This window comes from Manis javanica, chromosome 12 (genome assembly GCF_040802235.1).
Source record: "Manis javanica isolate MJ-LG chromosome 12, MJ_LKY, whole genome shotgun sequence".
Classification (NCBI taxonomy): Eukaryota; Metazoa; Chordata; class Mammalia; order Pholidota; family Manidae; genus Manis; species Manis javanica.
This window is the reverse complement of record NC_133167.1, coordinates 27,098,781-27,124,629: the sequence shown is the minus strand read 5'-3', so window position 1 is coordinate 27,124,629 and position 25,849 is coordinate 27,098,781. Positions and strand designations below refer to the sequence as shown.

The window sequence follows — 25,849 nt, the reverse complement described above, 5'->3', positions numbered from 1 at the left end:
TGCCTTGCTGTGAGCACAGCAAGAGGCGACTTCCCATTTGGGTTCTGTTCTTTGTGTTCACCCTCCTCTGGTTGACGATCCCACAAGGAGAAGCAGGGGAAATGGTAGGATTAAAGACACAACATGTCCTTAACATGGGCAGACATTAAGTTTTCTTCACAGTAACATCAAATGAGGTGCTGATTTGGAAACAAGCAAAAGTTCGTCATGACTGTAATCTTTACTTAAACCATGCAACTATATAGTAGAAATATTATGCTTTTCTTTCAAAAGTCAGTTTATTCAGGCCAGACCTGGTGTCAAGAAACAGAAACCTATTCAGTCAAAGCTAAAGTAAAAATGTGATGAATTGTAAAGATAACTATCCTAGGCAAATCCAAGGAAAACCTATACACAGCCAGGCTGTATGGAGACGGCGGCCCTGCCTAGCTCTCACAACCTCACGGGCAGGACTTTGTAGCTGGCTTTAGTTCACTTCCATCACTCAGACACCAATTTACTCACCCATTTTTCTCAGTTCAAATTTTTTGAAAGAGCAAGAGAATATCTGATTGATTCACTTTGAGTCAGGTAAGTCTATTCTGGCCCAATCAGTTGAGGCCAAGGTAGCTTGGACATCTGAGCAAACAGGGCCATGGAGGCCCGTGTCTTAGGTATGGCCTGAGGAAAGAAGCAGCTTCTCTCAGATTGTTGTACAGGCAGGGATGCAATGACTGATGCCTCTATTTTAACTTAGTTAAAAGGATAGCAATTGGCACCAAATTATTTATGAGAAAACGCAACAGTAAGCAAGCATGTGAGTGGATACAGGTAACACAAAGTGATCGCACTCCGCCCGTCTGTGTGTTCTGTCACTGTTACTCGTCTGGCATAATATTATCTGAGACTGAAATAAATCTTTCATATTATTCTCTCCTAAATACAGACATTCATGGGTCTTTCTCTTTGATATTGGTCTCTTCTACCCAGTTCCATTTACAGATTACACTCCCAAAGAGTTTTATAGTTCGTCTAATCAGATCTGTTCCTGTTACACAGTTTTGCCTTCAGAATCTGTAAAAGGAAGAGAATGAAAAGATATAAGTATTTTAAACATACAATACTGATTTGTGTTTTTATAAGCCTATTTTTCATTCTCTTCTTCCTTGTGTTTGCTGGATTCCCATATGCAGTCCTACTCAACAGCTGAGGAGAGTGCATGTGAGAAGGATTCGATGAGGAAAGTCAAACCACAGCCCTGTCCTTGGACATTTTCATAGAGCAAAACTAAGTTCTGGCCTCTGCCCTGACCTCAGGCTATTTCACTGAGCAGTTTCTCTTGGCTCCTTGGCTTCTCATCCTGAAGTCTGCAGCTGCACTGTCAGTTCCACGTCCTTTCCTGTTCCTGCTTCTCCTCTGTGGACCAGTTTCAATCCCCCATGTCTAGCCCCACTCCAAAGCCCATCATACTGTACGTTTTCAGAGATACAAGTTATATCTTTTGAAAATCTGGGCTTGTGGACATACCTGTGTCCATTTCCTTACTTATTCATTCTGAGGAAAGGCTTCAGTTGTTACTGACATACCTGGGTTATAAGAGTAGGAAGTGAGGTGCTAGGAGAGTCAGTAAGCAAGGCAGAGTCCCGCGGATGTGGGAAGAGGGAAGGTTTGAAAAGAGCTGTGTTGTAGGGACAGTTAATTTCTTCTACCCAGTTCCTTGTAGAGAATAAGAAAAGACTAATGTTTTGTCTATCACCTGCCGCTAATGAGTTCTTGACCTTGTGGCTTTTCAGAAGTGGTTTGAGGAATCAGATCTAAGAAATCCACTGCAGTAAATAGAGAATTAAAGGAGGGGAGTTGTTAGCATTTAAAGCACATGCTGTTTGCAGTGAGTCTTTCTCCCCTATCTTGTTCCTTCTATCCCAGGTTTCTCTAAATGCCTTGCTCTGTGTGGGAGCTGCAAGATGCCAGACCACTTTTATTCAGAGTCTCAGTGCATAACAGTGGCTTATCCATGGGCTTATACACATCCACTGGCTTACACATATGTATACACATCCTTGAGGAGACAAAAATTCCCAGGTTTTCCTTCTCAAAGAGAATTCTAACCAGGCTTTCTCAGTCTCTTCCTTTCGCTCACCTTCTGAGGAGGAGGCTGACTTGCCACTTCTGCTCCTTGGAGCAGTGAAGAATTGAGAAGGAAAGGGAAAGGCCACAAAGGGGAGACACAGGGCTAGAGCTGAGATTACAGTCTCTGGGGAAGGTCTGAGGTGAGTATGACATGTTCCAGTATTTTTTTAAAAATCGTTGACGTTTTTTATTCCTCCTTCAAAATGTTTATGGAGTATAAGAAAAGAAAGACTTATTTCAAAATTACTTTGCTGGACTATGTTCTTCTGATCACAGCATTGTTCTGTAAGATTGGACAATGTGAGTCATGACAGCTAGCATCACAGGGATTGTTTGTAACTCGCCTGACTTACCCTCTGACATAACTGGTTCTTTTTTTCCTTCTTTGATTAGATCAGCATACATGCTGTCCTTTTGTTCTTGCAAAATTAAATAATCTGTTGGTTTTAGAATATCACTAACAACTTGTGAGATGTTCTAAGCCAATGTTTATCAAACTTGCTTGGCCATGACCCACCGTGAAAAATGTGTTTTATGTTAGAGTCCGGTATGTGCACTTGTGTGCATGAAATGAAACAAAATGTTATGTGAAATAATACTTGCCCTTTTATAATTTATTCTTACCTTTTTCTTATGTTTTCTACTTGTCTTCTTCTTTTTATTCTATTCTATTCATTGGAAAAAAAACTTCTGGTCTCCTTACTTATCCTTTTCTTTTCAATTTTATTCTAGGAAGAATGCTAGTTATTAAATTGATTTCATGACCCACTAAATTTTTTTTAACCACATACCTAACCCACAAAATGGGAAACACAGTGTTGTATCTGATTCTAATGTTCATTCAACAAACAACCCTCAAAACAACCTGAAATCAACCCTATTTTCTCCACTTTATCACTACTAAAGTTTTTTGTCTATGTACAATGAGGACTTAGTAGAGGGTCTAAGAACCTAAAATTTTCATCAGCAGAGCTAATTCTGATGCAAAGACTTGGGAATACCTAGTCTACAATCTGGCTTCTTTTACTCCGCCCTGGAAAGCTGCCTGTTGCCTTCCTCGGATCATGTCTCCGTTCTTGCTCAGCCCTCTCACAGGGGCTCAGAGCCCTCAGTCCTGCCCTTGAGTATCGCATAATATAATAAAGCTGCCTCCCAGGTAGGTCCCTAGGGACACCTTCTCTCTGACTGGGCCTTCCCTATTCAGACTGGAACTGAGTTCACAGTGCTCCTCTGGATGGTGAATCGGTGCTCGGTCATCCTCTGGTGGGCCAGTGATAAAGCCAGGTTGATAATGATGAGCCTGACCCCATTGATTTCATGCTTTGTCCCACCACCCATCAGTCATTTTGCTGAGTTCTTAGTAATTCAGGCAAACAGCAGATGGCCTCTACCTTCCTTTTCTAGGGTTTCTCATCCTTTATGGATCCTCTGCTCTAGCCCAGCTAGTCTACTTATCTTCTAATACAACTGATACTGCCTCAGGCTCACACTTCGGGTCAAACCCTGGTCACCTGAAAGGTCTCCTTTGCCCGTGTTTTTTCCTTACAATCTCTTTTCTACCACCCCTCCACTTGCATGCACTCTTCTCACTAAATTACGCAAGTAATTCCTCCTCATCCTTCTAGACTCACCTCCCATTTTCTCTTTTCCTGAAAGCCTTTCCTAACACTCCCAGTCTACGTCAGGAGGCCCCCTATGCAGCCTCACTATACCTTGGCCTTTCTATCCTGACAGTTCTCTACTGAGCTGTGTTCATTTTGCTTTGTTGTTTCCCATGCTAGACAATGAGCACTTTGAGGCTAGAATAATGTTTAAGTTTACGTCCCTAATACCCAGCACAGTCTCATTCTGTTTTTTGAGGTAAAAACAATATAACCTGAAATCTATCTTAACAAAATTTTAAGTGTACAATGCAGTATTATAAACTATATGCACATTGCTGAACAGAAGATCTCTAGCATTTTGTCATCTTACATGACTGAACTGGCATTGTTTCTGAATAAATAAATGACTACTTGATTATCTTTAGCCATCTGAAATCCCAACAAGATCTCAGAATTTTATTAAATTTTATCCCTCTTACATTACAAGAATCTTCCCCTTCCCTGTGAGTTTCTAGATTATTACACTCTTTCTTTTCCTTTTATCTGTCTTGCTCCCCTCCCCCACCGTTTTTTGAGCTCTGACTCATTGTGTGTCTTGGCATTTACCTCTTTGTATTCTTATGGCTCCTTCCCCCCAGACATGTTTGTATGGGCGTAAATCCATGATTGTGTTCTCCAATGTCTCTCATAGTGACCAGCATATAGAAGGTACTCAATAACTAACTGGTAATTTCCTTTGAAGATTTCAATAGATTTTAAATATGACCTTACTTTGGGGGTATAGGATGAGGGTGATGAAAGACTTAACTCAGATTTCATGGCTACTGGGTGATCAAATTCCTTTCTTTGAATTTAGTGTTAAGCTTTGGATAAGAAGTGCATTTTTTTCCAGTTGACATACCCACCATCTGAGTCTCTTTGATTTTCCTGGTTGCCATTTATGGTACGTAAGGACTTTTCATCTTTTTTGGCTAAGTCAGTTTCTAAAAGTCAGGAAACTAAGTATCAGTTAATTGCAAAGATTAAAATAACTGAATCATCTCGATAAGTTCATAAGCAGAGATATCTGAACTCTGCAAAGGTCTGATTATTGTCAGTACTCTGACCATGTATATATACACACATATACACATGCTTTGACCTTTCTTAAAAAAAAAACAGCATAAAATCAGGTCACTTTCTTTCATGAAACCATCCATAATGCAAGTGTTATGGGAAATTTAGAACTATCAGTCAAGAGAATAAACTTTAAAATGACTGCTTGGTCGTTCCTTTCCATGAAAGCACTTTGCAGCTCTAGACTGCCACATGCAGGAAGCTGTACAAATGGCCTTTAACCTCTGAGAGTGAAAGAGTTCAAGTTAAAACCGTTTGCTCTCTGGGCTTCTGAGCCCACCCCTCCTCCTCCTCCGTGCTGCACTGGGGCTTTGCTTGGTTTGGCCCATCGCTGGTGACTTGACCACCTGCCCAAATTGCATCTGAATTCCCAAAGCCCACCCTCTGCCCATATAACCCTTTTCCTCCCTGTCTCCCTGCCCTTCCTACCACTGCTGGTATTTTGGCCTCATTAAACCCTCTCTGTTCAGGACCAAGAGCAGTCCTGTCTCCTGCCAGGTTCTTTTTACCAGTGAATCCATTCTGAGAGGTGAGCAACTGTTTTAATTGGGTGGCATCTGTACCATATTGGTTGTTAAATATTTCCATATCACCCTGCCTTTTATTTCTATTTATTACTCCCTTCTTCATCTAAATTAGACCCTTGTAGTCCATCACTTTATCAGTTTTCTTGCAATTATCTCCAATTTCTTTGCCTCACCTCCCTCCTTCTCAAATGCTATGTAACAAAACTATACTCATTTTTTATTCCCATATTCAATGCCAATAACCAAATCACCTTAGGCCCCATAGAGTGACACTAAAACAAGCACACACAAAAATATGAGAAAAATAAATAGTTGGGGGAGATAATTTGGTATTCTAAATAAGATCATCATGGAAATATTCAGCATTTTGTTGGAATGCAGTGTAGTGTTATTTTTATTCTAATTGCATTTGTTCTAATTTCAGGGGTGGCAATACACTCAAATACTTCCGGGCTTACTACAAACCATGCATCTAGGTTCCCACTTTTGCTTTTAGGCAGCCGAGCACCTCTGCAGGAAATAACAAAACTCTACCTGGGAGTCACTACCAATTCAGTCTCTAACTTCCACTGAGCCCCTAGCTCTGAAAAATAAATGTTTTTTTTCTGTTGTCCTTCTTTCCTTTTGTCTTCAAAGTTGTTTCAGACCTTCACCTCTTTCCCTACAACACTAGCCTTTTCTCTAGTCGTTGACCTTTGGGACCTGGTCTTGCTGCCTAGTTGTTCTGAATCCTTCCATTCTACACACTTCCTTATACCCACAGCCATCATCTCTTTTTCTTGGGCCTCAGCAGTGGAGATACCTTCTGCTGGAGGCTGATCTTGGGCTCTGGTTTGTTTTCCACTGCTGTCCTGAGGACCTTCCTCCTCAGCCCACTCCATTTTCATCTTCTTCCTCTCCAATGGTAGTTAAACGTTAACACCCATTCATCTAGCTGTCTGTCTACCTATTTATACTTTTGAATGTCTGAAACATGCACATGGAACAAAATTCAAAAGGTATGAGAAATCATGCAGTGAAGTCTTCCTTGCCCAGAGGATCACCATGGTTATCAACTTTTAATAACTGATGACTCCATATCCTCATCTCCAGCCCATACCTCTTTCCTGGCCTCCAGAGACATGTGTCATCACCCCTCAGACATTCTTACTTAGATGATAGTACTTCCTTGTGAGTTTATGGTTACAGAAAATGCCAATAAGAAAAATGAGCTTTTAAGTTTATTTAAAAGTAAATGTAGTGTTGTGGGTTGAACTGTGTCCCCAAAAAGATATGCTGAAGTCCTAATTCCTGGTAACTGTGAATATGACCTTATTTGGAAATAGTGTTTCAGCAGATATAATCAAGTTAAAATGGGGTCATACTGGCTCTAAATTCAATGACTGGTATCCTTATAAGGAAAGGGGGATTTGAAAACATAGACATACACACACACACACACACACACACACACACACACACACACACACACACACATATATATGTGTCTATATAAATACACACACTAGAAGAGGGAGGGGAAGGTTCTTTCCTAGGCCCTTCAGTGGCAGCATAGCCCCGGAAACACCTTGATTTAGGTGTTCTATTGTCCAGTCCATGAGAGAATAAATTTTTGTTTTAAAACATCCAGTTTGTGGTAATTTGTTATGATAGCCTTAGGAAACTAATACATATGGTGCACACCAAACTTAAAAGGTCATGGTGTTTTTAAGATGTGCCTTCTCTAGCATTCTTATGAAATGCTTTATTTCAAAGGGTACACTGAACCTGGAAATTTATTTTGTCGGAAATTTATTTTGTGTCAAATTATGGATTTATTTAAGTGTCAAAATATGGATTATAGTTACCTGTATTAAGTAGTGACTCAGTTTTAACAAATATTTCAATACTCTTTCACTAGCAGCCCAATAAAACATCACATCTAAAAGTTTACCTGATTGATATGGCTGAAAACTTATCAAATCTCCAAGAGCAACAAGTTTTTCCTGTTGAAAAATTTTATAATCAGAGAATTAAATGGCCACAATGACTAACTTAATTATTCTTTAACAAAAAAACACTCTTAATTTTTAAGTAACCAACAAATATTTTTTAACATACCAGAAATTACATAAAATAATGAGTAGTGTTCTTTTGCTGATTTCTTCAAACTTTTATCCTCCTTACTGTTTTAGGAATATGATGAACACTGAACCCACAGAAAATCACTGTATGCCTTGGCCTAGTGGACTCAAGTTAAGGTCATTATCAAAGTCAGTTCCCTTGTATCTATTCTGACATTACCTGAAGTAGATCACTTGTTATTCTGGTCATTATTTTTTCATTTATTTTGATATCTTTGAGATCTGTAAGAACCACCCAAGTTCCATTCTCAAACTTCACAGGCATAGAAAAGACGATCCCTTCAGGAATCCCAAATTGGCCTGTAGTGAGCGATCCAAGCACAGCCAAACACAAGCACCGTTAGGCATTGTAGACAAGGACAGGCAGCGTACATGATTTTTAATGAAAATGGTGGGATCACATTTCTGGAATTCCTTCCCAGGGTGGCCTGAAACACCTACCCTAGAAGTATTGATTGGGCACCTCTCCAAGTTCTGACCATTCCCCTTCTGTGTGCCACTCAGCAGGAAGAACCACAACTCTGTTTTTTTATACCTTTTGGTCTAGCACTTCAGATCCTCTGCCTCTGCCTCAGGGGCTCATGTTGTCTTTCTCTTCTGCCTTGTCTGGATCCCTTTAATCTTGCTTCCTGGGGCTTTTCCTTGTCCTTCTAGGTACCCATGAGCCCCAGGCATTTGTCCAATCTCCTAGCCTACCATAGCAGTCCCACAGCTAGCATGGGATGACAGGGCTTGGAAAAAGAGAGGGCGGGAAACTTGATGACTTCCTCGCAGCTCAGTTCCAAGTTTGGATGTGCTCCAAATAAAAAAGACTGATAATCCTTAGTACTAACTGAGCAACATTCACATTAAATTGCCCTCCCCACCTATTTTTGTGCCTCAATCAAATAAGAAAATTATTCTTGCCATTCTAGTCATCAAAAGTGTCACTAGAGCAAAAAATTGAGGATAATCAAGAAGCCAGGATCTAAAAGACTTCCTTAAAGGTACCTCAGGTCCTCTATTCACTCTCCATTTGCTGTATCTGTAAAGAGCCAGACTTATGGGAGGACACATAAGAGGGTTTCCCTGTATGGTATGGTTTCAGGGACACAATGATCACCTGCTCCTTGACCTCAATATTGCATTATTTATTGATGATTCCTAAAGAAGTTAATTTCTTTTTACAAATAAAGATAAGGCCTTAAATGCCTATTTCAGTGAAAAGGCCACATATTGATATGAATTCACATCATGGGGGTGCTCGTGCATCTTAACTCTAATTGAGCTGGCTCCACTGAGCATCTACCCATGAAGGAGCAGCAAGAAGACCCAGCCAAAATGCTGCCCTAGGGCGCACACACACTAACAGAGGGAACAGATGCAGCTAAGCACATCACCAATAAATGCAGGCTGTAATATGTTCTCTGATAGAGGATCAAAATGATCAGTGAGTAGAGAGGAAAGACAGATGCATGTTGACTTGGGGGATTTGAGGATATTTCCTTGAGCTGCACTGTGTCATTGGAACAACTGGGAGGATGGTGGTTCCTCTAATAACATAAGGAGCACAAGAGGTGGATCAGACTGGGGAGGAAGACCATAAGTTCAGTTTGGTGTGTGTTAGTTTAAAGTGACAGTATGACATCCGGGTGACAATGTTTCAGTCTAGGGCTGAGAGGGATGTCCAGGCCTGAAGCTTCGGAAGTGAATGAGCTCGCACAGGGAGAAAGAAAAGCACAAAAGGAAGAGATGGTTTAGGTAAACCCTTCAGAACAGGACACACCAACTGTTCTCTGATTCCTACTTTTCAAAAATGGTATAAGTCCTCTGAATAGTGTTTAGTAGATTAAAGCAGTAAAGCTGTAAACATGCTTATACAGAATTTGTAGATGGAGAGCAAGCTTTCCGCATTCTTGTTGCCCTAACACCTGGGTCCTGATGGGCTCTGCATCCTGCCTCTGTCTTTGCTCCTATGGCTCCTGTGCCCGGATGTTGTTCCCACACTTAACAGCAAGTAATCACTACTCAGACTTAAAGACTTCCGCAGTGTCATCTCCTTTATGAAACTTGTCCTGATTCTTCCAGCAGCCTGCCCAAATAAAACTGACCATGCTCTCCTTTCCTCAGTTAGGGTACAGCGAGAAAAACTTGATAGAACTATTTTGTTTATGTATCTGGCTCTCTTGTACTCTTATAGGATTCCAGAAGGTGGAGGACAGATCTAATACCTCTGAGTGTTCCCAGTGCATGCATACAAAATACTGCTGAATTTCTGAATGGATAACTGAATGCATACATGAATAAATGAATGGTTGTGGAATTATGAAAATCCAGACAGCTTACAGACCATGTTAAAAGGTAGACAGGTGGGGATGCAGAAGTAGGAGTACATGGAACACGTGGAGGTTTTAAAATATTACAGGATATGAAAAACCCAGATTTACCTTCACTTAATACTCCTAAAGACACAATCTCCCCCGGTGGTGAGCCATGGTACCAGTATTTCAATGTAGTGGCTATGCTGTGTGCTGCTAAGATGCCTCCAAATTGTCTTCCTGTGGTGGTCAACTTTTTAAGAGTTGCCACAAATTCCTGGTTTATCCACTCACTATAAGGAGAAAAAGAAACAATTTTACAACGGAGGGAGGAAATGGAAATGAAAAAGAATGTTCTTTGGGTCAACGGATCTAACTATAAGAAAGCATCTCTCCAAAATAGAAATATGACTTTTTGTGACCCTTCCTCAAGCTTCTTTAACCCCATTAAAAAGCCAGCTGAAAAGTGATGAGATATAGCAGAAGGGAGTCCCAAAGTTTCCTAGTAAGCATCTGATAATATAAATATGGCACACAGAAAAGTGGTCAAAGGCTGCAAGACAATTACTTTTATTACAAGGAATTTATTCTATGTAGATGCTATTTTGGAACCAGTGGTATCCTTCATTTTAAATAAAATAATATCATAAAATGTTAAATCATTCACATTGAGAAATAGGGAACTAATTAAGTTTTTATAATCTGAAATGTAAACTCAGGGACTAGCCCACCTGGGCTAGAACAAACACTAAATGGCTTCCCCTGATGAGGCAGCGCGATTCAGCTCCACGAGACACGGCCCTTATGTGGCAGCCAGCACGCAGGCACCAGGCTCCAAGAGGGTAGACCCAGGACACACAGTTTCTAGGCATGGATGCAGTGCCTATGTTCTGAGGAAGGGAAGGTGAGTAGGGACGACGGAAGGAAATGCTGCATCTGAGAATGTACTGCAAAGTTTAGAAAAATGCTTCCAGGCCCTCTTCTGCCTCATCATAATGGTACCGTTGACTGTGACAGGTGCAGTTCTAAGTGCTTTGCATACGTGAATCCATTTCATCTTCCCGACAACCCTATAAGGCCCATACTATGTCACCATTTCGACTTTGCAGATGAAAAACATGAGGCACAGAGAGGTTAAGGAACTTCTCTGAAGTTGCACAGCGAATAATTGTCTACGTGAGAATTCCAACCTAGGGGCTTGGTTCTAGACACTGTGGTCCTCACCACTTCTTGATTCTGCCTCTTCTGGGACCAAGCACTCCGCATGGCCTGGGCCTGCTCAAGATCCTAATCCCTTATTCCCAAAAGTGCTGCAACTGATTTCAACTTGTATAAATATCTCTGTCTTTATGTTAAATAAGACTCACTTTACATATGCTTGCTTTAGAGATAATCTTAATGGAATATATGAGCTGCTTTAAGGATAATCTGAAATAAAAAAATGCATAATTTCAAAATCAAATAAATTGGAGGTGGGGATTAGCTAGTTGAAATTCTGTGAAATTAGCCATTTGTTCAACAGAGAGTATAAATAAAGATGAATGTGAACAATGCTAAATTATTTTCGTACAAAGATTTGTAAGATGATTTAAGATTACAACAACTAATACACTTATTCAACATTGTTAGCATACTTCACTGAAAAATTTACTATACCTATCAAAAATCAAGCTTAAAACAGGGCGTGAATAGTGAGGAAGTCCCCAAATAGCACTCTCATATCCGTAAACTTTGGCTTTTCTCAGATCAACATAGTTATTTCCAGTAATATTACCCCAAATTATCACATCTTTGATGCCTGTGAATAAAAACAATAGAAAATTAATGTACCAATGGGTGTTAAAATTAAAAACTTGCCTGCAAACTATTTTTTGTTTGTGTGTTTGTTTTAGGAGTGGTCCTTTTGCTGTAAAACAGATCTAAGTTTATGCTCCCGAAAAATGTGCAAATGATGGGGATCACCTCCTTAATTATTAGACTGGCAATTCCTCATAATGTCTATAAATAGTGTAGGCATATGATTGAATTCAAGAACTACTGAAGGAAATGTTCCCTGAAGAATATTATTACTGAAAATTATACCACTGGTCTGGTCCTAACTTCACTACTCGTGTTTTCCATTAGGAGAAATTTTGATCTGCTTTGATTCTGACAGAGTCTTTGATTTTAGACTGGAAGAGAAATTTAGGCAAATCGCTTTAACTCCCGGTGGGTTTCCTTTCCTGCGGAATAAGGGTGTTGTAATAAAAAGACCCTGAGAAACATCTTAATCAGCAAACAGTTAGTGAATTAGCTTCTATGTGTGAAGCACTTTCAGATGGGAGGCTTAGCAGAAAACAGATCAGCCCAAATCCTCGCAATATTCTCGGGTTGAGGAGAGTGGGTGAGAAAACAGCTACTATAACACGTGATATACACTATGAAAAAAAAATTAGGAGGATGGGATTAAAGAGAAATAAGGATTGGTGTTTAATATGATTCCATAATTGTGGATTTTCTAGGTATGTCATATCCAAAGTAAAAATAAGTAATTTTATTGACTTATTAACTTATTTGCTTAAAAACTTAATTCTCTTATACTGTCATACCACATCCTATTGTGGAGATTAAATTCTTTCCTGTTCTGTATGAGGTAAAATTGTTGTTGGCTTCAAGTAACAGAATATTCTACCTGCTTGGCTTAACTAGGAGTTTACTTTTCTCAGATTAAAGTTTCAAAGACATTAGTCTCTTAGCCTTCCTCTCATGGTCCTAAAATGGCTGCAGCAGCTCCAAGTATCACATTCTCACACAGCTGTGTTCAAAAGCAGGCAGCTGGGGAAATAATTTTTCCTATCAGCTCCAAGGCTCTTCAGAGCCTTAAATGCCCTGAGTTATGCTGGAGAAAATTATAATGGACACCTGCAGTTTTTTCTTCCTACCATCTCTTCCTACTTTCTTTCTTTAACAACATCCTGATTTTTCTTTAAATAACTACCCTTTTGCCAATTTCAGCCCATATGGTTTGGGTGGAGCTGTCCTCACCCCTTAGGTTTATCAATAGGCACGAGCCCCAGATTCTAGATTCTTGGCTACAGTGATTGATTTGGAGATGGGTAGGTAGTCCCAGAACAGCCAATGTGATATCACGCTAAGGCTTTTGTACAAAGAATTGAGAGAGAGAGCCCTCTTTCTTCTGGGGTAGGTAAGCTACAAATGTACGAGTCTGGGGATGTCAGTGGCCATTTTGCCGCTTTTTAGAGAGAGCCTTCCTGAGAATCAAACCAATGCTGAGGAAAGCAGAGACGAGTGATAAGCCAAGAGAGAGCACAAGCCAGACTTGACATCATCATTTGAGCCCCAGCATCCAGCTGTGTCTGCAGTAAGAACTACCTTTTGCACTTTTCACTCACATAAGAAGTTCTCTATCTGACCCCAGTGACTTTGAGCGGAGTTTCTGTCACTTGCAACAGAACTAAGCCAATGCACATGGCCTGAGAAACAGGGTTATGTGTGACTGAACTCAAGGGATGTCCTGAAAGGGCATGCTACTCACTTGGCATCTGTAATGTTCCCTGACTGATTCTCTTTGATGGTTGTTCTATTTCATTCCCTTTGTTTAACTTCTTTGTTGTTGTTGGGTTTCTACTTTGACTGCTGATCCTCTAATGTCTCTTTTCTTTCCCTAACTTTTCTGCTTCTCATATGCTTATTGGCTTTGAGTGCAGCAGGGCATAGAATTTATGGCCCCTCACCAGCCCTACAAAAGAGCAGCTTTCTAGTTGAAAGCCCCTGTCATGTTTTAAATTGTGCAACACTGCCTTTTCTTGACATGTTCATCAGTGTATCATAGAGCTTTTATGATAAATCAGTGCTACAATACACAACAAGGTTGACAACAGAGATAAAATGATTAACAAATGTTTTCCTTTCCTACTGAACAATTTTGGTATCAGTTTGGCTGAGGTATGCAGTGACACTGGGGTGAGACACTCAAGATTTATGTGCTAGAATACCAGAAGTTATGATTCTAGGGCTTCAGTGTAAAGAAATGGGTAATACAGCCCATGTTGTCATGTGTTAGGGACTTAGAAGTCCTTTATGCCCTGATTTAGGGCATCCTAGGCTCACATCACTGTCTTCCCAATTTTGCTTGAGGGATGCCTTGCACCTCCTAGCATTCCCAACAGACTCTGCTGGGACTGTGCTGCACCTGCTCCATAAGGGCCTGAATAGCTAAAATTTGTCAAACATGACAAATATTTTTGAATACAGCACTCCCTTTTTAAATACAACGATCCATATTCCGATCCAGTCTCATCATCCTTATAGGATTCTGATGACTACAAAGAATAATAGGAGAAACTGATTGGATCTCACAATCTCATTGACAAGTTTAATATCCTTGCAAATGTTTATCAGGTGCCAGCTGCTCTTCTAAGTGCTTTAAAAATATTATCTCTTTGAATCCTCTCATCAGTTCTAGGAAGCAGGTGCTATTAACACCCACATTTTACAGATGAGGAAACAGAGGCATGGCAAAGTTAAGTGATTGTCCATTGTCACTCAGGTGGGAAGTGGGATAGAGCCACTTTAACATAGACTTGATTACTTTTTTAAAAAGCACTGATTATTTTAGTTGACTGTTATCATGGAAAAAATTAATATTAGGTTTCAAAGTATTACTTGAAAAATATTAATCTTATATTAAATATTTCTTTTTTAGTATTTTATAATGATGGACAAAGTCAGATATTCATGAAAGACAGAAACAAAAACTATTTGCACAATAGTCAAATCGCACAATGAAGTTCTTTGTGTTTGCTTCATACTTCCTATTCCAGGTATCCCAAATGATCCTAGAGGATACAGGGTTCTTCCTAGCTGCTTTGAAATCACATTATTTAAAAACAAAAACAGACACAGGAGTTCACTCACTTGAGGGAGTTGTTTTCAGTTTTCTGGCCAGCACAGCTTTAGCTTCACCTTCCACCCCCAATGCAACAGCGATAATATTACGGGCGATGCTTGGGGCATATTGCATAAGCAAAAATGTCTTAAGATTCACAAAGGTTTTTCCTCCTACAATAACTCTGACGGAAGCATGCGCGTTCTTCTCAATCAGGTACCCGTACAGCCTACACAAAGGAACCCTGCTTTGGATGCAGTCCTCTAACGTGTATACCTCCTTGTTGGTACACTCGTCCAGAATGATGACTACGTGGGCCTGGCGGAAGGCGTCCTCCACTCTAGTGCAGAAGGAGACACTCCGGAGTAAGGGGGACACCAGGTCCCAAGTCTCCGTCAACAGGAGTTTCAGATATTCTTCTGCCTGCTTATTGTCAAATAGATTTATGCTAATTTCTGTTTGCATTCCAAACACTTCACCGCTTGTCAAGATGGGAATTAGGTTGTAGCAGGCAGGAGTAGAAGCACTGATAAAAATACAAGGCCAGATTGTGAATGGTTACAACTTTCACCCCATTTAAGCCTTTATTCTCAAGAGACATTTCTGTATGTGCATTAATAGGGTGATTTACTATGTTAAATTGGCATACACAGTTGAATAGGCATTTTTAAGGCAGAAATCAAACCAGGACAAAAGAATTCTCACTACTAGCCCCTGGCTCTGGCCATCTAAGAATAACGTCAAAATTAGAAGTGCACCTGTTTACAAGGCTTTTCAAATGAAATAGAATATTCAGAAAGTGAAATTTAAAAGAACTTTCACATCACGCTAATTACATGTTCATATTTTGTCTTAAAAGGATAGAAAAATAACAAGTTTAATTTAACCATAGCTCTTTTCTATTTTATACCTTTATCTACAAAGCAATGACATTTTTTTGAAAAGGACCATCTTTTCTGAATCCTTATGAATAAGCCTCGGCCAACATCAGTTAGGCGTCATGTACCTGCACCCACCTTTCAGCAAGTATCCAGGTACTCTGTAGCTTGGCTACCAGCCGGGGGCTGAGTGACCCCTGAGGGGAGTTCAGAAATGCACCTGGGCATTTTTGGTTTTCATAGTGGGTTTGGGGAGGAGTACAACAGTATCTCTACAATTTTAATCCTTAAAAAATTATCTAAAATTAAATATGGGTTTTAGGTTCATGTATTTTTACTATATCATTCTTAGGTTTTTTTTTCTATATTCGATACATTTTATAACAAAAACTTTTTCAAGTGAGTGTCTATATTAGAATACACACATGTGTGGTGGGGAGGGCAGTTTGCGAGGTGGAAGTTGGGGGAAGGAAACGGGGAGAGAGCAAGAAGAATAGCAAGACAAAGAGAGACAGCACGCAAAGACAGAGAGAGCAGGCGATGACATACGGCATGCCCCAAGACCTAGAGTAATGAGGGGCGAAAGTGAGGGGTGGGGTGGAGGTGTAAACCCTGACAGATTTTTTTTCTTTTAAGTAATGCAAATTCCTGACTTAAACTTTGACTGCCAGGGAGGCATCCTCTTCAAAGATGGCTGTCTTGAATAAACACACTGCCAGCCACTGACTAGATAGACAGCCAGGCCGCCTCCCCACATGGAGGCTCCTTTGTTTTAGCAATCTTGGTGATTTCCGTAACTGACCACTCGTTTTGTCTCTTCCTGAGCTTTAAATTCCTGCTCTTGGTTTTAATTTCCCCAGTAAGAAGTGAGCCTGCGAAGCCTAAGTCCCTGAGTGCTTGCATGTTCTTGCTCTTAACCTTCTCTCTCCTGCCTCACTCTGTGCCCTCAAGTGTGCCACATAATTTCCAAAACTTTGAAGTAATAAACCCTTATTTTCCAAGTTTCCTGATGGTTAAGGGTGAGGGCATCTTGCAATCATAAGATCCACACAGGCCAGTCCAGCCTCAGCATTAGTTACTGATAGGCTGAGCCTGGCACACAACAAGGGGTTACAGAGAATGAGCGCCAAGCAAGAGCCAAGGAGGGCGCTGGCAGGCTGGAAAGAGGGAGAGGGCAACAGCCAGTGCGATGGGGGTGGGGAAAGTAAGCAAGGGGAAGAGAAAGAAGGACAGCAAGGCAAGGAGCAGGATGAGAGCCGCAGAGCATGAAAGACACAGGATGAGGGGACAAGAGCTGGAGACAGTCACCAAAGTAATTTCTTCACTATAAAGTTGCACTTAGATTCACTATGTGTGTATATAAATATTATCTAAAACTCATATATGGGGCTATAATGGGGGACATATATGTATAAATACACCTATCTATCTAACTAGCTAGCTACCTATTTATCTATCCATCCATCCATCCAAATCTCAGACTTGACATTCAGCTATTCTTCCATCATGGAATTAATCCCACATCATTGTCCTTTCTAAATACAAAAAAACCAAACTCATAGACCCTGGGGTTTGATTCTCCCACCTGGTGATCCAGACCTGCAAGGGGTTGATGAGACCTTTCTGGTCTTCTTCCTCCAGCTCTTCTGCTATGTGTGTCTCTAGGTTCTCTTGAGCAACTACCTTCATCAGCTCAGTCGTCATGCTAGGGGTGACACTGTAGTAAAGCTAAGTATCGGAAAAGGAAAAGTCAACACCAGAGAGAGAGATAATTAGATGACAATGGCTATGATGGAAAGTTCTTGTTTAAAGCCAGAACAGAGTTAAAAAAGAGAGCTGAGAGAATACCTTAGAAAGGAAGACATGTGAAAAATAATGAGAGAGAATGACAATGTTTCAATAAACAGAGAAGTCAAATTAATTTATATACCTGGGCATGCTCCAGGAATTCATTATATCCTCCCAAAAGCAAACCTTTCCCTCCACGATCCAACAGCTCTCTCCAGATGATGGGGGAATTTCGGTGACTCCACTTATTCTTTTCACACAAATCTTTCAGCCATTCCTATTGGGTGATATTCCATGAGAAGTCACACACTGAATCTGCCTCAGAATTCAATACTTTAGAATTTAAACACTAACTACCTTGTTTTTTATTACTACTGTGCATAAGAAAATTTAGATATCTTTAGACTGTCAAAATGTAAATATAGAAAATAGTAGCATTAAGTAACAAATTAATCAAATAAGAAAGAATATTCTTCAAATCCCTTGACCGAGTAAAGGCCAACTGAATAAAGGTACTGACAGTTGCTCTCTTTGCTGAGGAGACAAGAAGTATAAGTGTTTAGCTTAAAGAGAGACCAACTCTTCCAACTCAACTGATTTCAAAAATACTTCAGCTGATTCTTTGCTTTTCTACTGTATGAGATATTTCCAATCTTAGGGCCATAACAATATGATATTGCTTTCAAATGTGTAGATATAGTTTACATCATTTAGATTGAATTGATTAGCTCAAAGTTACCTGGGGATGTCTGACAATATTTATTAGAAAAAGTTTAAATCATCATTATCCGATTTGTGTAGACTAGGCCTCCCAATGACAAGAAGTGGGTAGAGACAGAGAACAACATCCTATGGGTAAAGGACATGATAGCATTCTTATCTTTGGAGGCATATGTAATGAAACTACTTACAAATCAATCTTAGAAACTAATTCCTTTTGCTGATGTTGAAGAGATCTCTGCCTTTATCCCACCTTAAAGCAAGTAGTGCTGCTGTGAGGCTTCCACCAGAGTCCCCCTCGTCACAGCAGAGCCGGACCAGCGAAGTGCTGGGCTGCTGGAGGAAGGGGCTGTTGCCGGGAAGCTGGTCCCTGAGCACTAGGAGAAACCTCAACCTGGACCGGCTGAGGGCTCTTGACTCTGGACGGGAAAGAATTCTCCAACGGGTCAGACGAGTATAGGTAAGGAAGGAATTCATTAAAGTGAGAGCTGCCTCTAGGCAGCTGAGAACAGGGAGAGATCTTGGCCAGCCCCCAAAAGATGACACTGGGGTTCTTGTTTACAGAGTCAAAGAATGAACCTTGCAAACGCTCAAGGTAGGCAAGCAAGCAGTTAGCTCTCCATTGATAGAAGCAAAAATACCGAAGTCCCAGGCACATACTGGGAGGAGCAAGGCTGCCTGCCCCTTACGGGCTCAGGTCTAGGGGTTTTATGCCTGTTGCATGGACTAGGCATGTGAAAAATAATGAGAGAGAATGATTCTAGCCAATCATACTAAAGGTCATTTCTATTTTTAACTAGTATTCCTTGGTCAAGCTAGTGAGCTACGTGACTTAATAGTCAGTAAAAATGGTTCTTTATTACAGAGGTTCAGTGAGAACCTTCTTATACATTGTTGCATTGTTTCAGCTGCAAGTCTCCTTTTTCACATTTCCAAGGTCCTTAGTAAGCGTCTCGTTTGTCCTTCCCAGGGCCCTTGTCTTGCTCTAACTGGACACGGGCTGTCCCCCTGTTCTTCCCTGTGTCAGGACTTTAACCCAGAGGGCCTTCAGCACCAAGCACGGCATGTTGATGTCCTGGCAGGAGCTGGGGGAATATGTATAGGATGGGATCTGAGGGGCTAAACAAGACTGGATCATAAAAGTTGAACAAGGGAGAATTAATCAATAGGAATCACTCTTCTGCAATTCAAGAGTGTACACCCTGGCAAGGACTTCACAAGATAGTGACAACACATTGCTAGGATGGCTTTCTGAAGTTTGGAGAAAGTGATGGTTCACACTGTGAAAATTAATACAGGGAAACCTCCCTGACGTGACACTGGCAGGCCAAGCCAGTGCTACTTCACTACCAGCAGGAGGGTGGAAGATTTGGGTCTCCTCCTGAACAGCTCAGCCAATGAGAAGCCACACACTTGGAACTCCTAGTTTATTTCAGTGGATATTTTGTTTATAACAGCGCTTCTCAACTGGGTACGTCCTCTCTGAAAGAGTGTTCCTATCTTTTGTTCTCTGGACTTGCCCATGGTTTTGCCACAGATTGCATGTCCTGAAGTGCAATTCTCTGCTATTCCTGAATAAAGACATTTTTGCTGGTAAAATAATGGACTGTTTTATTTTTAAGGTAACAACATGAAATGAAATAGAAAAATAAAAATGCCAGAACTGCCATGGAAGACAATGAAAGAAGGAATCAAAAAGCTTACAAAAAGTGGACATGCTGGAGTGAATTTGGTACAATGCAAGGTTGGAAAACCTGCTAGTCAACTGTGTTCTCAGCCTACAGTCACCAAAACGATAAGGACTGCACTGGGGAGAGGGGTCTCAGGATCACTGAGAAGTGTGGCGCATTCTAGGCCAGGGCTGTTAAAGGACATGTTGTTGTAATGCTGGACTCCCTGGCAGTTGGGTTGATAGAATCCTGAAACAAAACAGGTCAGGAGGCAGTGTCCATTAGAGAATTAGAGAACATCTGTTGTGAAAGAAGCGTGAGACAACCAAGCAGGTAAGATGATTTAGATGCTGAAGGTGTGATGGGCTTACAAAGGACACAGCCCTACGGAGGGAGCTACCGTTCACCAAAGCTGATCTAGCCAGCCTGCTGCTGAACATCCAGTGTGCCAGAACAGAGACCAACACTGATGCCCTGATAATGGCACTATCCCTTGAAGATGCCAACTAGCCTCTTGGTGACTTGTTGATTACATTGGGCCCCTTCCACCTTGGAAAGGGCAATGATTCCCTTTGACTTGATTCAGCACATATACAGCTAAGGAAGCTGCAGGCAGCAGCTTGGAGGCTAATACCTTGCAAGGATGGAGCACCATCTTTCAGGATGCAATATATACCATAAATCAGCATAGTGTTTTGCCCAAATAGGTAGAATACATGAATTCAGAAGCCAAGGGATGAAATTAAGAGTGAACCTGTCTACCATTGCTCCTCCTTGGGGAATCTGTGCTTCCCTCAACCCCCTCCTGTAGATACTATGGGTCTGGAGATTCTAAATCCCATGGTAGGGCTGCTTTATCAGAAAGACTCCTATTAAAGTCTAAGCTATGGCTGCCACTTGGTCACTTTGAGCTCTTGTGCTAAGAGGCCAGCAAGCAAGGAAAGGAGTTACCATCCTGGGAAGGGTAACTGGTCCTGCTAATTGGAAGCAAGTAGGGCAGCTACTACCCCATGTGGGCAGGAAAGACTTTGCCATCTAGGTGATCCACTGGGGCATTTTTGGTACTGCCTTGCTCAATTTTACAGCAAACAGGCAAGTACAACAGTCACATCTTGGAAAGGAATAGATACTAAGGCTCAGATCCCTAAGGATATAAAGCTAGTCAATAGAGCTAGTAAGTCACCTAGACCAGCACTGAGTGAGGGGAATCTATAATGGAGAGTAAAAAAGAGGTGATGAGTATCATTAAAGCCCTGAAAAAATGTGCAGGGGAGACTGCAGGCCATTTGATGAACCTTGCTCTTGTAAAGCTGCCCCAGGGAAAGACGCCAACTGGAATCCCAGAAGGGCTATTCTCAGATGGAGCGCGTGTGAACTTACATGGAGCGCATGTATCCAAAAGGCACAACTGGATAGTAGAGCAGATCCATCTTGTATAGTCCAGATTCCCCTTCATGATCAAGGCACTCATTCCCTCAGCCACCAGGTAGACTGGCTGCTGATGGCTCAGTGCTCAGTCTCCAGGAATTGACCTCAGTCCAAGGAAGTTCCCTTGCCTAAGGTTAATTCCCTCCCCCAAGGGCAGCCCCAACCGTTAGTAACTGTTAGCTGTGGGAGTACAACACCCCAGCCCCCTTGCCTATATTTGGGGTCGCTCTGGAGGGTCAGCCCAACTTCAGGGTCCCTTCGTGGGGCCAGCTGAGCCTTCTGTTGCAGCTCTTAGGCACTTCACCTTCTCCTGTTGCCCAGCCCTGCTGCTCCCATTCCTTCCCAGGATGTTGTTCCCAAGGGCAACTCCTCAGTAAAGGAAACTCCTTCACCCAGATATCCATCTCAGGCTGTTTCTGGGGAAACAGTCCCCCAAAAGGGTATTTCAGATGAACAAGTCCCTGATGTCATTAGAAATCACTATGAAAGAGAATTAACAGTTTAAAAATTCAATATAAGCTACCTGGTTTCTTGGGGGGGAAACCAGCCAAATTTATTCTACATATTGGTTAGGGTCTTCTTTGTTCTACTGGGTATTAGGGGAAAGTGCATAAATAATATTTTGAGACTGATAACTGGAATTTATTAGTATTAAAACATCAACAGTACATGGGCATGTATTGTAAAGGCTTACCTCCCAAACATGAGGATGTTGTGTAATTTTAGGTATCCGAAAGTCAGGAAGATTCTTTTGCAAGTAGTCTGCTAGAAGTTCTGCTTTAGCATAATATGGGCAATCTGCTCTACCTAAAAGAGTTCAAAGTAGCGATGTTTTTTTTTCATCACATAGCAATTATCACATAGTTATAAGTATTTGCCATATAATTACAGAATTAATCAGTTGTGATAGGTTTTATAACAGAATTAAAGTATAAACTACAACCACATAAACTTTTGATTTTTATTATATTGCTAAAAATAAAACAAATTTCATAAGAGGTCAGATTCTCAAGTAATAAAATGTGGAAAGGAAAATAGACTACTGAATATTTACTCTCTTCTAGTTCTATGCTTAGACCTCACCTCCTCTAAGGGGCTGCCATGCTACTAATTAAGCATGAACCACTGAAAATGAACCACTCATTAGAAGCCACTAAAAGGCAAAGTGTGAAGTGAGGAGTGGTGGTAAAATCACATACAGATTTGATACATGTGGTAGGGAGTATTGGGGGAAAGAGAATGAGGGAGAAAGGAGTCTGGGATAACTTCTATTTTCAGGCTTGGGTAGGTGATCCTGACCTTGCTGGAGAGAAGTTTAGTTATAGACAAATTTAGTTGGAGATATTTGTAGTTTATCTAAGTGGGTAGGACCATCAGGTAGCTGTGTGTGTAAGTCTGATGTGCAGGCCCCACGTAAGGGATTAAGATGCAGACTTTGCAGCCATCAACATACAGGAAATTAAGCCACTAAGTGGATGGGATTGGGTGTCTGATAGGAGAGAAGGGGCAGGGGCCAAGGGCAGAATCCTCTCTATAGCATTCTACCCTAGTTACTCCTGACCAGTAATTCTTTGACCTCAGGACAACTTCTAAGTCATCAACCTCATAATTCCCCCATGTCTAGTAGCTTTCTTGTCTAATTCAAATCCATGGTACATGCATTCAAACCACTCTCTGGCTCATGCCTTAAACTATCTTGCTCCACTGTGCTTCTGGCAATCAGCCTGGTAAAAGCCCCTGGTAAACCTGATTACCTGCTTTTTCTGTGCCTGGATCCCATCTCCCAGGTACCCCTGGGGAAACATGGTAAAACCAAGCAGAGAGGTGGCATTACAGATTCATGGTCACCAGCCTCACTCAGCCTTCAGCACTGCTTGGAGATCCCTTCGTTTCCCTTAGTGGCACTCTTTTGTTCTTCACAATTACTGTGCCAAACTTTGTCCACTTTCTGCAGACTTTTTCCTTCTCTCCATCTTTCTGTCCTATCAGAAGACAATAGACAGCCTTGCTTTCTACTTTAAAAAAGCTAAGCCACATCTTACAAAAGGCATCAGTTGGGAAATCCCCTAGCCTCCTGCCACCACACCTACAAGCCTGCCTGCATTTGGACTCATCCTTTCCTTCCTTCTATTCCATGGGAGAAGGAACCTACCTTCTGTCTAGGTCTAATCTCACCACTTACGCCCTGAAGACCACCCTCTTCTGCCTTCTGAATTGCCACTAATTCTGCCCAATTGGTCGTCCTCTTTCTAGCATGTTATCTCTATTTGTAATAGCCCTTTTCTATCATCTTTAAATATACTCATCATAAATTTAAGTTCACCCTGTCCTAAAAAACAAAAGGCCCATGTCTTTTTCTAGCTATTGACTTCCACCTGTCCCTTTCTATTAAAACATCTTGAAAGAATTCTCTACACTCGCCATCCCCAGTTCTTGATTTCCATTTGTTTCTCACCCCACTGCAATCTGGCTTTTTCCACAATTCTTTAAAAGGGCACCAAGGACCTCTGTGTCACTAAAGCCAGTGGATACTTTTTAATCCTTCTCTTGTTGACCTTTGGCAGCTTTTGTTCCCCCTCTACCCTTTTGAAACCCCCACGATGGTGGGGGTATTCTTCAGGATTGCTTCCTCCTTCTCTGGCCACTCCTCACTATATTTTGTAAGTTCTTATTACTCTATCAATCCATTAAAAGGTTAGCATTCTGAAAGGCATCTTGTCTTCACACTGTGCATTTTCCTGACTAGTCTCCTCCACTCCCTTGGTTTCAAGTAGCAATCTGTATGTCCAGTTCAGAACTTTCTCCTTGTACAGAAGTCTATGCCCTCCTATATTTTTCCATCTCTTTCTGAATGTCTCAGAGGCACTCCGCATGTCTATGACAAACTTTGCTACCACTTCCTCGCTAAATCTTCTCCTTCTCTTTTGTTCTTTCTGTGCATCTACCCAGTTATTTAGAAGTATTGAGAGTATCCAGAATATTAAGCCTACTCTTCTTTTTTCCAGACTCCTTCTCTACAGTTATCCAAACCAGTGCTTGAGAACAATCTTAACTTCTTCTCCCTTACTTGCCTTCCTCCACACCATTAGACATCTAGTTCTATAGATTCTGTCTTCCCAGTATCACTCAAATCCACTCACTTCTTTCCATTTCCATTGCCTACCATTGTAGGCCAGGCCACCATTATCTCCTTCTTGGACTCTAGCACCTAACTAGGGTCTTTGCATCTACTATTTCTCTTCCAACACTGCAGAGATAACACTCAGATAAAATGTAAATTTGATTATGTTCTCCCCTTCCAAAACATCCCATGTACTTTGGATAAAGTTTAAAATACTGGACGTGTTTCACAAGAATCTGCATTATCCAATTCTGATCTCAGCCTCTGATACGCCTTCCTGTACTTTTTGCTCCAGTGTTACTGAATCTTTTAAAATTTTTTGCTTATTGTAACCTCTCAATCATCACCAAACTAGCAAATTAGCTCCCCTCATTCCAACCACACGCCTTGCCATTCATGCCTATAAATTACTCTCCTCCTTTCTACCTCCTTTCTGCGAGACAATTCTTTCTCATCTTTCAGATCTGCTTAAAATTCACTCCCTCTGGCAAGTCTTTGCCTGACTAAATAAAGTCCCCTGTCATGGCTCCTATAGAGTTCTGCCCGAACACTGCCACACATGCAACCTTGTCTGTAAGTTTATTTACCACCATCTTCTCAGCGTACAGTCTGTCAGTGCTCAAAAAAAAAAATTCTTCTGAATGACTAAAGAAGCAAAGGAAACAGATTCTCAGACAGATGGGAGATGTCAATTGTGGTAATGCATCAAAGAGGTTAAGTAGGACAAGTACTGGTAAGGGCCATTTATGAAGGAGGTAGAAGCTAGATGAGTTAGAGTAGGACCTAGAGATAGAAGAGCAGTCTACTCTTTCAAGAAACTTGCTGAGAAAGGAAGGAGGCAGGTACAATATTCTGTTGTAGTAAAAATCTCTTTAGTGGTTTCTCGGATGCCACCGACATTTCCAATCCTTCCCTCCACTGCTGATAAGGTGGGCTTCCTAAAATGTAAACCCATTAAGGATACTCTCCTTGAAAACTTTCACTGACCCCTCATTGCTTTCAAGATACAGTTTTTACAAGAGTTTGCTTGGTGCACTTGAGGTGCAAAGATCTGGCTCCTCAGGTCGTCATTTTCACCATATCCAGAGATAATAGGGTGTTCTAGCCTTTGTATTTTCATCTGGAATGGCATTCCTATCCCAAACCTTCACAAATCAGTTCCTGCAACACCTAGAGTTCTGTGTACGTCTCCCTCATTGCATAAATCACGCTGTTTCAAAACTACTTGCTCACATGCTTCTGTATCTATCAGACTGAAAGGCCCTCTAAGGGAGGGATCTGTCTTCCCTCTACTGTGTCCCCAGGGTCAACAATGTTTTGCACATTGGGGTGGTCCATACAGAGGTTGGAGTTAGCAGAACAGAAGCCAGTTAAGATCACTGCCAATCGGCCACAGGGGGTGAGAAATGGTAGGCGTTTTGAGAGCTCTGTGGGCGGACGCGGGAATCACTCACCAGCCAGCACGAATTTGGCCATGGTGAAGCCGAGACCCCCGCCGCGAAAACCCGGCTCCGCGGTTTCCTGGCAACCATGCCGCCCGTGGCATGGCGCAGGCGCTCTTTGAAGCTGAGCGCGGCGGT

General features: G+C 41.4%; 1 protein-coding gene across 10 annotated transcripts; it reads right to left on the bottom strand.

Annotated features, from left to right (window-relative positions):
- Window positions 1-413: 413 nt before the first annotated feature.
- LOC140843042 (putative malate dehydrogenase 1B) lies at window positions 414-25,849 on the bottom strand. 10 transcript variants are annotated; one of them, XR_012123586.1, is made up of 12 exons: window positions 25,724-25,849; window positions 21,843-21,955; window positions 17,473-17,607; window positions 17,128-17,270; window positions 14,694-15,190; window positions 11,433-11,574; window positions 9,906-10,069; window positions 7,640-7,779; window positions 7,290-7,341; window positions 4,619-4,696; window positions 2,734-2,837; window positions 414-1,053 (listed from the first exon to the last, which is right to left on the bottom strand). XR_012123586.1 is itself a non-coding variant. In XM_073218253.1 (11 exons), exons 1-11 carry the CDS (start codon window positions 25,743-25,745, stop codon window positions 1,031-1,033), a joined length of 1,509 nt encoding a protein of 502 aa, XP_073074354.1. In that variant the 5' UTR covers window positions 25,746-25,849; the 3' UTR covers window positions 414-1,030. The 10 variants fall into 10 exon arrangements, 7 of the variants coding, with proteins under 7 accessions (XP_073074354.1, XP_073074356.1, XP_073074357.1 ...); XR_012123588.1 differs by lacking the exon at window positions 7,640-7,779; XM_073218253.1 differs by lacking the exon at window positions 2,734-2,837.